The sequence below is a fragment of the Bombus pyrosoma genome, linkage group LG2 (genome assembly GCF_014825855.1).
Source record: "Bombus pyrosoma isolate SC7728 linkage group LG2, ASM1482585v1, whole genome shotgun sequence".
In the NCBI taxonomy this organism is placed as follows: Eukaryota; Metazoa; Arthropoda; class Insecta; order Hymenoptera; family Apidae; genus Bombus; species Bombus pyrosoma.
Window position 1 is genome coordinate 2,164,046 of NC_057771.1, and position 17,995 is coordinate 2,182,040.

At 38.1% G+C, this 17,995-nt stretch overlaps 2 protein-coding genes across 4 annotated transcripts in view; one reads left to right on the forward strand and one right to left on the reverse strand.

Moving 5' to 3' along the window:
- LOC122573522 (band 4.1-like protein 4) overlaps positions 1-10,575 on the reverse strand; it is a 62,790-nt gene extending 52,215 nt beyond the window's left edge. Inside the window, exons 1-4 of one of the 3 annotated variants that reach the window (XM_043739990.1) lie at positions 10,481-10,575; positions 9,781-9,906; positions 8,778-9,084; positions 1,633-1,826 (exon numbers count right to left, since the gene is read on the reverse strand). In XM_043739990.1, coding sequence (XP_043595925.1) covers positions 1,633-1,746 — 114 coding nt within the window. In that variant the 5' untranslated portion in view covers positions 1,747-1,826; positions 8,778-9,084; positions 9,781-9,906; positions 10,481-10,575. Of the gene's footprint in view, positions 1-1,632; positions 1,827-8,164; positions 8,720-8,777; positions 9,085-9,780; positions 9,907-10,480 lie in introns of those variants that run through there. The other 2 variants (XM_043739979.1, XM_043740000.1) reach the window with 2 other exon arrangements.
- Positions 10,576-10,890: 315 nt separating this feature from the next.
- The window catches only part of LOC122577620 (thyroid receptor-interacting protein 11-like), a 44,963-nt gene continuing 37,858 nt past the window's right edge, over positions 10,891-17,995 (forward strand). The window contains exons 1-3 of the mRNA XM_043749031.1: positions 10,891-11,171; positions 11,387-11,466; positions 14,512-14,586. Of these exons, the coding sequence (XP_043604966.1) occupies positions 11,069-11,171; positions 11,387-11,466; positions 14,512-14,586 (258 nt within the window). The 5' untranslated portion in view covers positions 10,891-11,068. The remainder of the gene's footprint in view (positions 11,172-11,386; positions 11,467-14,511; positions 14,587-17,995) is intronic.

Sequence of the window (17,995 nt, forward strand, 5' to 3'; positions counted from 1 at the left end):
TTTCTTCTGACTACTCATGCAATTAAAGTATGTAACCTATGCAGTTAGCAAAACATCCGTTATTTAATACTCCACACCTTTTTGCAAACTAACGTTAAGACTTCAACGTATTCGCTAAAAAAATTCATCAAACGGCTAATGCGCTAATGAGAATCGAAGAAAAATTACATTCCGTTTTCTGAATTACCGCATTTTTTCTCACTGTCGTTATTTCCTACACTATGTTCATTTTAAAATAGTAAGTCACAGATTTAGTCAAAACATTCCAACAAACCAGAGTAACAAATATTACCTTTTATCGCACGGGAAATTTACGAATTCTGATGTAATAACTGTACCACTTCTCAGATAAAGACAACAATTTTATTTAATTCTTGTGATGTGAGGGAATATCACTTTCATCGATGAAAGTGCCAGATAGTCAGGTAAATCGTATCGAAAGAGAATATCTGTAGCAGATAGACAATTACGAAACAACAACGCAATATGTACGGGCAAAAGCAATTAACAGCATGTTCATTATGTGACGCGTCTGCGCGAAATTGTCCCATGAACTAATAATCATTCTAAAATAGACGAATGTCGCTCACTTTTGGTGATGCAGCTCTTAAATACTGAAATAAAGCGGGGTCTCTTGAAAATTATTCACTATTTTTACGAAACGCATTTAAACCCCGGGAAACAGGAAACGTTCAGACGTTGTTTATTACGTCAAACGTAATTGGAATACCTTTCTGCCTTTTAGAATGTTGTGTAATTTGCTTGCAACATTCCATGTTACATTAAGGAGATAACGTAAAATAACGTATTTTCATCATGTTAACATGAAGTGGTTCGTCCGAAGTCCCGTTCAAGCATTAATAATCAGGCGGAATCTATCTTGTTAATAGTAATGGATAAAATTAAAGATAAGTCATATTTTATGCTTCAAATCATGCTATGCTGGAAATATGTAATGTAGCAAATTATTACACGCACAACATATGCATCTCCTCTGTTTCATGATTCTAAAAATAATATAATAACTACCCCACTTATAATATTATTCTTTCGTTGACTACATTTGTACGACACTATTTATTCGAATGTTATTAGCATATTTTGCTAATTCGAAAATTTTTTCATATGCTTCAAGGCTTCAAAGAAAATTGAGAAATGTAATATGGTAATTCTATTCAGTAGCTACACTAATTTAGCTTGTCCGTAGAGCAAACTACAGTTTTAAGGGATATCGTTTATCGCGATTTGATTTCAGCACGAAAAAAACACTTTTGTCCGACATAAAATTATTGTTAAGGGTATACGCGAAAAGGAGCACACGTTAGCGACACAAGTTCGCCCACATCGCCTACCCACCTTTTATATACTTGATTTCTATTGCCAGAAAAGGCCTAAGCGTGGGTGTACGAAATTTCTGCGCGCTGTTACTAGGTTGTGCATAAAAAGACGCGATTAATTTCTCGTAAGAATAATTTAACGATGTAGTCGTAACACATGTGAGATTATAATGCATGTACTTACTCGCTATCGTAAATAGATGAAACTCGCGGAAGGGCATTAATGGATATCCATCGAAATCCAAGTCAATGAATATTCTAATTAAAAGAGACAAAAGATCGGATAGAAACTCACCAAAACATCTTGCAGTAGTTCGTGTTCATCGAGAAGTATCACTTTGCAATGAAGAAGACGGGGCCTACGGCTTCCGGCCGGCCGAAGTCCAGGGCAGAGCCACTCCACCACCATCTCTTCCTTCGGCAGCCCTCGTTTCCCTTGTGATTCCTTCCTGGCTTTACTCGTTCATCCGCTCATCGGTTTCGGTCATCCTGAAAGATGAGGACGACGCTGTAATCCGGTCAAAACTATCGCCGTTGCAGCTCGTACACACTGATGCAGACGAACACGATCTAATCTCGACGTGTTGTCGGGGAACAAAAGACCAGAGTTGCGAGACATTTAACCCTTACGCGCTTAGTAACGCGCGTTCTTTTTTAAAAGGAACGAATAAATTTTCGATCGAATACAGCCTCCGTGGCATTAATTTTTATACTTAAAATAATTAATAGATCTTTGAAATACAACGAAAAGTAAAAATCGGTTTAATCAAATATTAGAAGTAGTAATGGGAATTCGTTGAAATGTTAACGAATGTAAATGATCAATTAACATTTCAATTACAAAAAAATAACGAATGGAAGACGTCTCCGTTGATTACAATTTTCTATCTATATTACATTCCCCTAAAATAAGTTTTCACCGTGTTAATACATAACACTCGATGACTAAATCTAACACGCTCGAATAATCATTTATTAAATACTAACTCAGTTATAATATCAGTATATTTGTAGTACCAGAATACTTGTTCAATGCTCGTTTTGTTAAAATAAGAAATACAATTAATAAACGAAATAAATTAATATCCGACGAATAATTGACTGCGATTCGGAGCGATGAATGAAGCGAACCTGAAAACGTTCGAAGTTCTTCAAATGCGAGTTCAATGGGCCTAGGTTCAACGAAACCAATTAAAATTGCTCCGTACGATGAATGAATAAGTGGACGAATTAACTAATGCTTTTGAACCTAAGGGAATTACGTGTCCACCGCGACAATAGAATAATGAAACACTAACGAATTGCAAAAGCGTCAGGCTCGATAGCCTAACGATTCGTATGGCGGAGGTTGGTCGAAAAAAACTGACTCGTTGATCAGTCAGCAGGAGGATATCGCTGGATCTGATCGTTAATCAGATAGATATTTATCTTGTGTCTTCCATGAGATCCGTGAACGGGACACGCTTGTGCGACTAATAGAGTCGACTTCGTGAACAACAAGAAGAAAACAAGGAAAAAAGCGAAGGAAAAAGAGTAGGGGTAGAGAAAAGAGGACATAAAACGAAGTTGAATTATCTACATCTCTGTTCGAAACGTCGTCGAAAAAGACACATATAAAAGTAGAATGATTGGCTCGGTGCAATTGATTTCGTGATTTATGACATCCAGACACAACCGAGAAAGATCGAAAGTTGCTGAGAGGAAGAGTCGATTTTTCGATCGCTTCGTCTCCTGCAATGTTCGATCTTCCTTTTTCTTTAAAATGATAGCCACCATGTAGAACCTAGACGAACGTCGAGAAGTCCTGCGAAAACAACACAAAAAAATAGGTCCGATGAAAAGTCAACGAGGTGGTTCAAAGTGAGAACTGCTTCCATACCATTAAGATACATCACGCGATCGTGCTAAGCACGATAAATTATCTACAATGCAAATTTCTACGGTACACAAATCTCGAAACGGCCGGCTCCATCGACGCATTCGTTTTAGGTATATCAAGCAAATTTATGCACGCCTTTTTCCCGCGCATAATTACCGCGCTATAAACATTATTTACATAACAAGTTCAAGTAACAAATATCGTGGCGACGCGGTGAAAAATCCGTACGATGCGGAGCGGCGCAGCTGAAACAGTGGCAGCCGGTTTCAACTTAGTTAAACGTACCGAACACCGAAATACAACTCTGAGATTCAAACATGCCGCCGATGTGTATCGGGAACGTCGATCTTCCGCCAAACTAAATACTCGCGTGCTGTAGTGAAAATCAACTTATCAATTAAATTACTCGATAAATCAACGAAATAGAATAACGTGAATATCAATTATCCGTCTTCTGGTTTATACACGAGCTAAACTAGCAACACGTGAACCGGCCGAGAAAATGCTCTCAATTGGAAATCCTCTCGAACGCATACCAACAGGTCTCCGATAATGATACAGATAATTTTTTTAATCCAATGCGACAGGTGGAATCCTATAACAGGGAAGAGACCCAAGATGTAACATAATTTTTTTTATGAGTTTAGTGCGATAGTGATTAACGATACTAACGCTACGCATTGTCGTTGCAGCAAAAACAGAATTTAGGAAGAAATCTTGACGCAAAAGGCAATAGCTAGAATCGGTGAATCATTTTACTGGCAAAGTTTGGACAGCAATACCGAGCATAACCGATCCACTATAACTAGACGATCACAAATTTATTTTCAACGCCTCGAACCGCGACGTGTGCTTCCTACTGTGACTTTAAAAAATCGTAAACAGCTCGCTACTCGCCGTTCGGCTACTCGTCTGTACCGTTAGCTCATAGTTCCGACGTAAGTAACATCTCGAATACGATCGCCTGACTATTCGACGCGCGCTCATCCGTGCGGTAACCCACGTGTATGTAGTATGTACGCGCGCTAATACTATACGAGTGGCTGTCACTTAAAATACCTTCGCTTTGAAACCTGTTGGCATGCATCTCCACTTTGGTTGCTAGGCTGCAAAAAATTTACTAGCGAGCAAAACCTCCTGGAGCCAACGAAATCGATATGGAGATGAGAGGCGGCATTCGCTATCGCGATGCGGGTGTTCCATATTTATCGATGGAATATATTTAACTATCGATGCAAATATTAATACAAAGGCAGAAGCAGGAACGAGTTGCAGAAGTTGGTGATCGTTGCAAGACGTAGCGAGTTTAATTGTAGATATTTTAAAACGTTTGAAGCACGTAATATAAAGTGTGACGATCGTTGCATTATCATCGAATTAAAGGAGAGTAATTTTTTTTTTTTAATAAAAACATTGATCCAATTACAGTAAATTAGGGGAAAAGTTACGATACTTTGGATTCTTCGAAACCTACTAGGTTTACGGTATAACTTTATACGTTTTATATTTGTTCTGATTAGAGACTATGATTGTCAACGTAATAAAAGATTATGTGCACATATTGTCCATATTATTAAATTTCCAGTCTGATACTTTCAATATTTATATATATAAAACTACAAAATTACATAAATTATTAAAATCTAAAGGTACGTTAAAACATTTTTTCACGACTTTTTCAGTCTCGTTTAAAATCGAAACGCCTACAGCTCTCCAACACAATGCATCTCTCATGAAACCCGATTACCAAGACACCGAAAGCACACACCATTATTGCAATTCAGCCAGAACATATTCACGATACGGTATCTCATTGTCTCAGGCTATTTATATCGCGACGCTATTCGCGTAGGTCACGGTGATGCACGGCCGAACGAACCGATTAAAAAGCGAAGGTAGCCGCTGCGCCGCGCCGCGCCGCGCCATGATGAGTGCATGTACGCCGCGAGTGCATCGTGAGTACACCGCAAAAAGGATCCAAGGGTGTATTGATAAATGTGCCGGTATATAGGCGAGGGTAAATCATCGAAGAACTTCTTTCCCGTTGGACTGGCACGTCGGTGCAATTTAAATATTTAAACTCATTAAGCCGGCGCAAAATTACGCCGCGAGACTCCGACCATTTCGCCATCCATCCAATGTATTTCAATCGCGGCGATTTGCAATTGAATATTTGTCCGTTCGTTTTACAATGTTCGAGTGGCTGGTCTTCGATTCGAGAAAGAACGTTCGTAAACGGTAGGAGGCCCGTTTTCCTCCCTTTTCTCTTCCGTCTGCTATCTCTCTGTCCATCCCCTTCTTCGAAACTGGACTCAACTAAAAATTACGCGTGAACGTTGACCGGCGCAGCGCGCAATATATCAACCCTTGAGAAGAATGTCCCTACGCTCGACGAATCGCTAAGAAAATTAATGGTTCGTGCTTCGCATTCTCCAGAGAAGCTTTGAATGCCAAAGGTATCCTGTCGTTTGGAAAGTAGCCTTCTAGGTTCTGGTAACGCGTTCACGCTCCCGAGTGCTATTGCACCCTCGGTGCGTTCTCCTTCTGGCTCGCGCCATCGTCTCGCCGCGATCGTCGCGGTTTTGTGAACGTGTTCACGTATTATTCATTAGCTGACGCCGTTCACCGCTGTCACGCCGCCTGATGAATTATTTTATTCGTTCGTACACGCCGCGCGTACCAGCGTCTTGATGTCGAATTCTAATCGAACACAGCTGAAATCTAGTGTCTTTCACGTACAATCAAGATAGGTTATTGTGCGTGGATTTTTGCAAAACAGCCGTTGGAGCTGATGGGGTTGGGAAAGACTATTGCGAGACTTTCGAAACTCGTTGCTTGAATTTTGATCGTGTGGTAAGAATCAGGTCACTCGAGTCGATCAGACATACGAATCGAGTCTGCTACTTTAACATATTAAAATTAATCCGATATCCACGAGATCATGCCGCGAATTAAACACAACAGACCACTCTGGCGTTAATGTTACACTCTCGCTCGCTTCACGCAAAGTATTCATACGAACATAAAGTTGACAGAAGAATAATGCTCGCGTAACAATTAAGAAATCAATATTATTTTCTTAGCCGCATCGAACTGTTAAAATTCCTTCTGAAAAGTCGACCTATTAATTTGAGATGTTATCGTCGATGCCTAACCTTAATCAATCAGCCATCACCCAGTCTTGGTACCTCGTTATCCAAACCGTATAGTACTTTCTCTTAATGAAATACGCCTACGTTTCTAAACGCGACTGCCTAAGATTGATATTCTCCTATATCTTTTTTTAGTAATAGATCTACAGAAATCAAGGTCAGGTGTGGTTCTGGCCGTCTATCGTTTCTCCGTGGCGACGAATGTAATTGTTTCCCGTCACGTAGAAGCAGAAACTTTCGAGCGATAGACGCCCGTGACAAGTCGCTCCGGCAGAAGGTCAAGAGACCAAGGTACACCTCGCGTCCTCGTGTCGCGGTGAAAAATGTCTGTTCAATGTGCCGAACTGTGGCGAGTGCCGTTGAACCCTGCCGAACGCGAGCTCCAATGTCTTGCTCGATACATCGGTGAAACAGGTTTTGTATCCAGAATCCCCGAATCTGACTGGGGATAATAGAAACCGACGAAGCTTAACAAATTGCCACACGATTGACCCTTATTGCGGAATTAATTGCAGACGAGCCTGCCTTGTTAGATTAACGCGTCCGCTTTGCTATTCGACTGTGACACGATATCCTTCCAGAACAAGAAAGAGAAAAGAAACAAAAAAGGAAAGAAATAAGCTCGAATCGTTCGTTCTCCTTCTCGATTCACGAAATTCGGGCTCGGCCAATGATGTTTCGCGAATGGACACCACGGTCACGATTACTTTGTTCCGATGGTTGCGACGTCCTACGTGCCGTGTAGTCATTAAACGAAACAAGCTCCTTGAAACTGATGCAGCTAACCGATACGAAGCTGCAATTTCTTGTGTAAATATCGGCAACGATAGTGCGCTGGCCTCGATTTCGTTTCTCGCTCTCCTTTATCCTTTTCAATTCGCGATTTTTATTCGGGAGAAACGGTTACTTTATGCGATTGATGATCAACTAATACCAAATGGCGGTTAAGTAAAAAATAGAATTAAGACAAGTACATCGAGGCAACAGCGAGAACAACAGAAACAAATGGACTTGCATTGTCCAATTAATCCAGTCAAGCCTACGGGATAGAGTCTCGCGTGGTAAAACGAACGAATGGAGTCGTCCTTTGACTCCTTTGAGCCTCGTTTCCGGTTTCGTCTAGCCTCATCTTCTACGAACATCGACGGAGGACGCGACTTCCTCGATCACCCTTACTTTATTCGTGCACAACTATTCGGGAAAAAGAAGCGCGCTCGTACAGCCCCATAATTGGTGCTTACAGCTAATAGCCCATTGTCTACCGTAAAGAAGCGGGAAAAATGTTTCATTTATCTGAGATGTTTTCAGAAGCAGCATTGGAAGGGACACGAACGCCGACGATACGTTTCAGAATAGAATGCGAAGTGCGTTCTCGTCCCACATTAAGCATTCGTCGATCGGCTTTAAGGAGGCATTAAATTACGCCGACGATCAATTTTTCCCATTGCCCGTGCCTGGCCCTTCTATCGTTCGCTCATTGATAAGACAAAGGGAAGAAACACACCGTGACGAAGTATCAGGAATATTATCGCATCGAATACAAACGGACTCCAACTTTTCTCGTATCGATAAAGAAAGCCTAACTGCAAGAACTCGCACACCAAATAGAAAGAAATCGAAATAATAAACGAAACGTCTGTTTAAAAAGCAGCGATCGATATCAATATGATACGTTGAATGTCAAATCGAAACAAAGGCGTTTTCACCATAGGAGATTACAAAGGATAGAACCAAAAAAAAAAAAGAAAGTAAGATTGTAGTTAAAGTTGGTAAGAACAGAGTTGAATGATACACACCTTGACCGCGAAACTTAGATCCCAGATCGAAGGTACGCTGTCGCCGCGTTGATCGATGCAGTACGTCCCGCTAGAAGGATCATTACACTTCCGGTGTGTCGAATCACCGCAGGGTCCATAAAACGTCTCCGTATTGACGAACGCGCGCACGAGTCACGAATCGCAGACGTACTATTTATAAGTATGTACGTCGGAAACGAAAAACCGAACAAAAACCGTGCGACGAGCGGAGCCAAGCCAAGGAATCGAGCGCCGTCGGTCGTTCACTGGACGCGCGTGAACCAATCGACACGGTGCTGGTGCATGCACTGTGACATATCAGGCGGTGATTTTCGTCTGTCGGGCGAACTCGGCGAGAGCGGGAGCTCGCCACGGCTTAAACTGACCGCGCAGCGAGAATCGATGCGTAGGAAGCAAGTTGGATCGGTAATCGATGACACCAGTGGATTAGACCGCGGCCCCGAGTGCACTGTGCCGTGCTGTGTGTCAAGAGCAGGAGGAAGAATAGCAGCGGATACAACCGCGTACAGAGCGAGCAACGTCGCGCCAGGGCAGTGGCTTGGCTCGGATCAGACTGAGCCGAGTCAACCGTAGGATTCAGATGTGCCTTTACCTTGCGCGCCTTTCCTTTCCTCTACCTTTCCTTCGCCACGCGTTCCGTCTTGCTCGCGCGCTCGGACGTCTCGTGCTGTTCACTCTGTTAATCGTGATCGCGTGGACAGTGACGTAGCTCGCCACTCGGGACTCTTCCTTTGCCCGTTTCGCTCAGCCCTCTTCTTCCTCTCGTGTTCGAAACTGCGGCGCGTCACGCGACCACCAAACCTTTTCAACGCCGATTGTTACTTGGTTAAGTTGTTGCGATTATACGACCGATTCCACTGGCAGCCAGCCTAAATCGACAGCCAAATTTTTCACCGGACCTGTTGCCAGAATCAGATGGTTTCGAAATAAATCATAATTGCCAGATAGGTGGAAGAATTATTGCCAAAGCAAATCGATATTCATATAAACGCTCATTATTGTACTATACATTATTGTACTAATTCGTTCATCGTGTTGTAGTTTATGCTATTACACTATTTATTATATTATTATATTCTTATTGGTTTCTAATTTGAAAATTATGAAATCGCCTGTTTCTAAGAAATTATTCGAATGCTATATTCTCTTGTATACCGAATAAAATACTACTTTGAAATAGCTGTTTATTCTTTTAAATGATTACTGACTTATTTCCTATGTACCTACCACGAAAGCATGATCTGTGCGTAGTTTAGGAATTGTATCATCTTTGCACTAAGTAAACGAGCTTTAAAGATGGTAATAATTAAATCATCAACCATTAATTTTCTGTCATTCTATAGGATTTAAAATACATTAAAATTCTAATAAAATGAAAATCTACGTGTGATTTGAAAGTTACATGTAATTGAAAAATAAAAACAGCGTTTGTTTCAATGGAGAAAATAACCAGTTATTAGCAGAAGAACTGTAACTAACTTTTCACGTAACTAAAAACGAGCCCGTTTACTCTCGTGTACTCGAGAAAAACGATACGGCACTGCGTGTAAGCACAGCATAGCAGAGCGTCTGTCCCTTTCTCAACCGCTACTCACCTTCCTCTGTTGAGGATCTCGGCCTCGTGCCCATCATTCTTCCTAATACTTTGGTACACGCCGCAGAGAAAGGAAGCCCCGTAAAAAGGTGCTGCTCCATAATGCCCATGCAATCGGGTTGACTTCCTAAAAATAAAAGGAAATACGCGACACGTGAGTTAAAAGAACGAGAAGAAAAGGAAGGAAAAAGAGGTAAAACAGAATAAAGGTTCCTTTAAAACAATCTCTGTCGAAAACTTTGCCACTTTTCAAAATGGTATGTCACGACGCCGTTCTGAGAAGATTTTTTATTCTCGAATTAACATTTATCAAACTGGGTAGAGAAACTGGACAATTTATTTGCCAGGGAACGATAAAGTAAATTGACGCGAGAGCGTCCTATTTAAAACAGGTGTTACAAGTGCATGTTTCGTGGAACAACCGTAACGTTTTCAAACGATTCCGGCGCTTCTTCTCCAGATCTTACCATGAATTAATATGTATTTCGAACATTCCGAATAACATTTATTAAAATATTTACGCATTCACCTACAACGCAATATCATATTAGATAAACACCGGAATATTGTGGTTAATACTAAATATAATAAAAATATTATTACTTCACTGATTAAAACGTCGTCGTAGGTCTATATAATACTCGATAAAATCAAAACGATTTTAAACTGATTGTATCAAATAGAAAGGAGATATCAATTACCTCATCATTCTTCTAATTAATGATATTATATTGCGCATAACGATTTGGAATTACTCGCACAAGAACTGCTCTAAAATGTTTCTTGCGAAAAAAGTATCAAATTCAGTCGTTAATACTGCACTCTTTAGATATATTAAAGAACTAAAAAGCGAGTTCGTCGATAAGAAAAGTCGCTCGATAAAAGTATGTATATGCTTTCCTGTGATAACATTGTAACATTATTGATTGAATTAGCAAACTAATTTTATTGACGTCAGAACAAAATAAAAGGAGGTAGTATATCGTAAATATCAATAACAATTTCAATTGATCAGATTTTATACCACCATATGGTACACTATTATTTAAACTGAAAAGGTCCCGAGAAATCTAGTAATTTTTTACGTAACGTTGCCGACAATGCTCGCAACTAAACTTGTATGTTTTGCGAAGGTTACTACGTGCGAGGTTCCTGTTAGTTCATGTTTTGATATTTTTATGCCGTTAAGTAATGTAGTTTTGTCAAAATATGCAGTGCATATAAGTTTGAAAAACAGTGTTCATATAGTCTTTAAAAAGTACACTCAAGGATAAGTGTCGACGTGTAAAATGGCGTGGTTCGGTGACGGACTGCCTAGCTTGTCGAATTTAAAGGGACAGTTAACAAGTTTTACAAAGGAAGTCTTATCGGAGGGTATAGTAGAGGAAATAGGTACGTCCAATCATCTCTAAATCATGTAATCAATGTAAATCATAACCTAGTATCACGTAACGTCAATTACTGACGACTGTCAATGTAAGAGTTTATTTTATCGAGTGAGTGCGTGACGTAATGGCGGGAAATTCGAATCGTAAAGATATAAAATGATGAATATAACTATACATAATTTCATCATTTACAAATAATATTATAATCTTTTTGAATAGACGAACGATCGAAAGCATTAAAGGAAGCGAACGAAAAATGCGTTGAATTGCAAGAAATACTCAACTCGAAAGACGCTGAAGTAAGTATAATTTTGGTTTTTAAATTGCTGATTAGTAATTCATTAATTTATTAATATGTATTTTTAACTGTCTTAGCCTTGCATAAGAATGTCATTGAAAATATCGTTATATAGAATATACATATACATAATGTCCTGCAATATGTAATATTTAATAGGCAATTTTTTGAGAATGGTAATTCGTTAAATGTAAAAAATTGTCTTGAGTGTATTTATTTTTATATTTTACTAAGTTTTCATATTTTCACGGCATCTCTAACATTGTACTAATTTTGATTCTACTAATCGATCGCGTAACATACTTTATTGCAAATTCTTTACATATACGCAGATGTTGACTACCTCGATAAGGACACACTTACCTTGCAGTTGGAATTATTTTAACAGATGTTGCTTTCCATATTAAACGGGATTGAGTACTATGTAAACACGTTTACCTTATCTCATATGACACCAACCCCGAATCCTTTCAATTCTCAACAAGGAGCGATAGGAAGCTGTTGTCCTTTATTACGTAAGCTATCAATCATACTTCTCACGTAATAAAGCGATACCATTATAATATTTTTTAGAGCGTTAAACAAAAAAAGAAAAATAATGACATCGTTTCTTACCAATCTTTCAAAAGAAGAAAAATACCATTCGATTTCATGACATTTTACACTTTAAATTCCCGTCTTTCTCGTTAAAAACTCATCTAGGAAAGAGCTTAAATATTCCATTTTCCTAGGTATTGTAGCATTGCTTTCATAAAATATTACATGTTCGACCTTCGAACAGCAATCGTTCTATTGTGCAAAAATAGTTTCATCAGGGGAGGGATGGCGGAGGGGGGCAGAGGGGTCATTGAAGTCTGCACGGTCACGTCGTTCCGGTCTGTTATCGCGGACAATTTGTGGAAGCATAAGGGACCGAAAGCGTGCATCACGTTTGTTCGTGCTTTTGTGGTAAGCTTCAGGACGGTACCCTCTGTTGTTCTAGGAACCGATAGATAGCGATATCAAAGACTTTGGCTCTGCATTAACAATACTCGCATCCTATGCCCTCCTATGCTCTACCTTCTTTAGAAATACCTATATGTATAACGTTGCAATGTTAACGCACCGATTGACTTTTACGTCATACCTGGGAGATACCGTGTATTTGCCACGAAACGCAACTATTCGTAAATTGATCGCGCAACTACATGTATATGTATGTACATATGTACATATATAGATGGGAAGAGTTTTAGGGAGGGTGGAATTTATACGGTAAAATGAATTGACTAATTAATCATGCGAAGACAGGAGGGAAAGACAAAGAATTTGGGTAGCGAAGAGCAGGGTTTTATTTTTTTGTGTACAGAGCGAATTACATGGAAAACAAGGCAAATTTTCAATGTAACTTTAATTAGGGATTTATAATTTACGAGAGCTTATAATAAATAATAGCAATTGTATTAATCTTTTTAATAATCGTGTTTTGTCTTATTGAATCATTATGTGTTTTAGAAAGTCGTTCTTTAATTTCGTAAATCATTACACTCGTTATAACGTATGATCATAGAAAATGAAGTTATATTTTACATTAAAATTGCACGTAACTATCATGGTAGTGCAGGCGTATAAAACTGTTGAAACTCTGAAGCATCTGTTAATCGCGTTATCAACCTGCTGGAATCGTAATATCGTTTTCCAATATTAACGTTCGATATCCGAGCCGTGTTCCTAGAATATAAACTACATGGTTTAGGGAGTGTCTTTGATCGAATACGGTGGTAATTATAAAGATCGATCGCGTATTCTTTATTGGTTTTTTCGTTCAGTTTGTTTTATAAAACTTCATATCGAAACGTTTTAATGGTACTTTCGTTAAATTCTTCCTCGAAACTTTATATTAAAGCTGTTCTATATTAACTCACTTACTAGTTATGTTTACAGTAGATTATATAACTTTGATAAATTTGTTGTATCTTTCTTCTAAATTAACTCACTTACTAGATATGTTTACAATAGATTATATAACTTCGGTAAATTCTATTGAAATTTGAATGAAAGATGTACTTGTAAATAACAAATTTCACATTAAACTCTATGTATATGAAAACCCTTAGAAAATATTAATAAATAGACATTATTATTCCGTCGTAATCACCAAAATCTCTAGATATCACAACATTCATTTTTCCTTGCATATTTTTCTCTGAAGCAGGCTTATCAAATTATCGTTATTTTTTATAAAATATTTCTTCGTCGAAACCTATGCTTACAGGTCTAGAAACTATCGATAACTCGAAAAAGATATCTAACCATTTAAGCGCATTACTTGTGGTCGATTTAGAACGTTTCAAATCGTTTCACTTTCGTTGCTCCCAGCTTTCGTAGTAAGATTGTGAACCGTATAGGTGAAATAACGTTTGAAGAAGGGGTTTGGTGGTGGTTATCGCAGCGCAAACCTGAGATAAGGAAGACAAACAGAAACGCGCATCGTACGGTTCGTATACCCACGGCGTACCACCGGACTTCCTTCTGATTATGGTTACCAATATTTAAGTCCGTAGCGTGATTACCACGTTCCCCATGTCAACTTTCCTTTTTTCCCTCCATTTTTTTCTTCGCTCCCCTTCAGGTTAGGAGATACCGATTTTTCGTTGCTGCTTCAACAAAATCATCGAGTTTCAGAAATAAATACTTCTGACGCCATTGTAGCTATCGAACACGTCACGGATAATCTTCGAACTCGCTTCTCAAAATTTCAACATTATCATCTTTTTATTGTTAGATCACGATGAAAATCCGTTCTAACTTGGATAGTTTGTGGCACTTTACTAATTAAGCTTAGAAATTCATTTTCAGAGTATCGAGTATTCTTTAATTAAGAAACAATCCAGTGTATCTTGAGTTTATCGCGTTCCGATATCAATACATAATCTGCGCCAGGAATGTAACTCGATATATGTATGTAATTAGACAGAAAATAATTTCAGCGATTATGATTATGTTTAATTCTCTATGCTAGGAGTATTAAAATACTACTAAAGACTACTTATCTCATTTTGCATAGATTTCGCTACTACGACGGCAGAACTGTGAACTCCAGAAGGCTGTCGTTGAATTAAACGCAAAACCAAAGGATTCGGTGAGTTTGTGAAATCTTAATTTTTTACTAATATTGTTATACAAGGTTATACGAGAAACTCCACTAGGAGTATGGACACGTTTTAACGGAAAACTTCTAATAATATTGTCTTCTTTTATACAAACTTGCATATTCAACGATAGGACAGTCGCAGAATTTTATATGTATTCATGGCTCAGTAATAACACGTTGTTAATTTAGTTTAAAAAGTAGAATATAATAAGGCTGAACGCTAAGCGATAACGTTAATTAAGTATCCAGTATCCATAGGTAATTGTGTTCGTTGTAAGTTACCAGAAAAATCAGTTTCATCGATATATTTCGATTTTTTCATATTTATTTCATTGAAACCTAATAATTGCCAGGAATTCTGAATTATACTCATTATGATCAGCGAAGCCTATATAAATTTATCGATATAAAACGTAACGTTTGCTGAAAAAATTACGGCACGTTCGGACTTTACGAGTATCTATCAATTATCACGTATATATATTCCGCAGTATTTTACTCTATGTTTTACTTCCAACTATCCAAATATCTAAATATCCAAATATCCAAAACATTAATAGTGGATCTTTAATCAATTCGTTTAATTCATGCGTAATATAGGTGTTATTATATGATCCGATGTTCAATGCCAATTTATTGCATTTAATATAGTACCAATTCGACGAGAGGAAAAGTAATACTTTCAAAATATCGTTATTAATTAGTACAGTTGAATATACATGGCCACGAACTTTCATTCGTTGTAATTAATCGGTTTCGATTGGTTCGCTTTCGTTGCTGTTACCGTTGCCAATGCCGTTGTCACTGCCGTTGCTGTTGCCGTGCACGCTGTGTAATGCTGAGTAGCAGCTGATGAGGCAGATACAAAACTGCTAAACACTGTTCCTTCTTCGCATTTCATTTGTACGTCTCGCGCTCTTCTACTCCACTCAACGCTTCCACACGCGTCGTCGGTAATATACGACGCTTAAAACTTCGCTAAGTATGTACATACTTGTATTGGCTTACAAATTCTCTTCGCACTCTGAAATATATATTCTTGTATCTCGTGCTACTTTTTTTTCTTTTACTTGTGTGCCACTTTTAAGGGGTTTTTAATGCGATTTATTTGAAATAAGTTATCTATTTTCTGAAATAGCCTTCATCCTTAATTAGTATTTATAAAAGCTACTTCCAGATAATTGCAAACTGCACTAACGTCTAAATTAATGATTCAATTTGTTCGCTTATCTCTGGTCGCTAGGGAATTTGGCTCTATTCTCCTTCGTCGTAAAAGTCAATAACGAAATATGTATAATAACATAAAAAAGTGCAAAAAAAGTTAAACAGCCTTTTTTTGAACTTGATACTTGCTAAGAGTAGCTGAAGTCAATACGTAATTAATTACGCGGCGGAAAGGTTAACGCTAGAAATATCCAAGTTTTTGGAGAAATCTGCTATTATATACATATTTCATGCAGAAGAAAATATACGTGTTTAATTCAGATCAAATAATTACGTGTAATGAAAATAATTATCGCTAATTGTCGCTAATTCAGCAATGTATCATTCTGATGCAAGTGACGTTTCTAACGTTAACTCTTCTGCTGCGGTATTCTTGGAACTAAAAGCGTTCTTGGTATACAAACCGAGACAGCTTTCGTTGTATGTAACACGAAAGAAATATACGTATAAATAATGATACATATTTAAATATGTACTTTGCACAGTCTGATGCGATAGATGTATAAGAATAATACTGACTTCGTGTTTCAAAGAACGCATACGTATATTGTAGCAAATTTTCATTACAACCTAATATGTAGATAGTTAAAAGACTAATAAATAAACGAAAAATTTCTGATTCTAATATTTTGTTTTTCCCATTATATTTACATTTTTAAATAGGGAAGAATACAATCATTGGACAATTTTTAACAATTATGTTGACTTATTCTACATATACAATTAATATTAAATCAGTGGCACTTAATAGCATTACCGTAGTTGCAACGAACTTTCTTAATTCGCTGTCTCGTAAAACAAGCATAAAACATTGAAAGAAGCATTTCACTCGTTTGAAAATTATTCAGCGTTCCATCTATCAATGGAATAGCAGGCGGTACGCGAGTTCCGTTTACAAATGTATTCCTGAATAATATTCATTAGCTTCCTGGTGCGACGTTCTTTTACCATAACCAACGTAACAACAAAAATTGCGTCGCAATAGGTAAAGCAATTTCACGTGGTTTTCACGCAGCTGTTGGGCGCGTACCATTTCATTCTGAGCTCACGAGCAACCCGAGTTCCCTGAACCCACCGACAACCATGTATGCAGAAACGACCGTGTAAGTACAAACGCGTCTCTCTCGAGTGTTACACGCCTCGACAAAATGGAAATGAAAAAGGAGAAACATGGAAATGGAAACCATCTGGACAATGAACGTATCGTAAAGAATCAGTTGCACGATCGACGAAGCACGTACCCTGCTTTGACTCGTAACTTTTACCCTGTTAACATTCGAAAGACGATAACTCATTGTTAGGTCATCGCAATAATAATCCGCGATCGAGTGTCATTAAATTGCTTGCCACGGTGCGTTATTAAGTTTCGAAAGTGACGCAAGCGTTTAGACGCGAATGTAACGCGCCGTTGTGCAACCTGAATGAAGAGCAACACCCATTTGCTACCGCTTCCCGCCCAATTCGAGATTATTTTTTCCGTGTGCCATTTTCGCCAACGTAATTCGAACGATTGAAAAGCGAGAAAATTGCAGTTTCGTACACGAACGTGGAAGGGTTTACGAAAGCCAGCGTTTTTATTTCTTTGTCATTGTTTATTTCATTGTTTGAGCTATTAAGGATTAAATATTTCTTAAAAGAAATAACGATAAAGAAATATCGAACGAATCTTTGCGATTCCTTTTCATAACCGCAGTGTTAAAAGACTATATTCAACTATGCAAATTGATTGACAGAGGGTTGCAAATGAATGGCTTAATGAGTCAGTAGGGTATTTTCCGTGAATCTAGTGCAATCAAGAAGCAATTTGACATTGTTTAATATATGGCTAAATTATAGTACATAAATATTTAAAAAGACTATCGAGACCCAGAGTTTCCGCATTTTCAACTAATGGTCGATTTGTATGTTTTTATTAACCAATGTAGGGATAATTTATTCCGTCTAACTGCTCTTTGATGTCGTAAAATTATTTGAAAAAGCAATCTCACGTCTGCCATCGCAAAAACTGCAGTCCTCAATTGCAGTATCTTAGCATAATAGATATTCCGTTCCTATGTTTAATTGGCTAAACCACTTTTTATGCTAGATTATTTTCTTATAACCAGTAGCTCGTAAAATTATATACAACTTGAATATTTTATTCAAGTGAACGAAAATACATAGTATAAAGGTA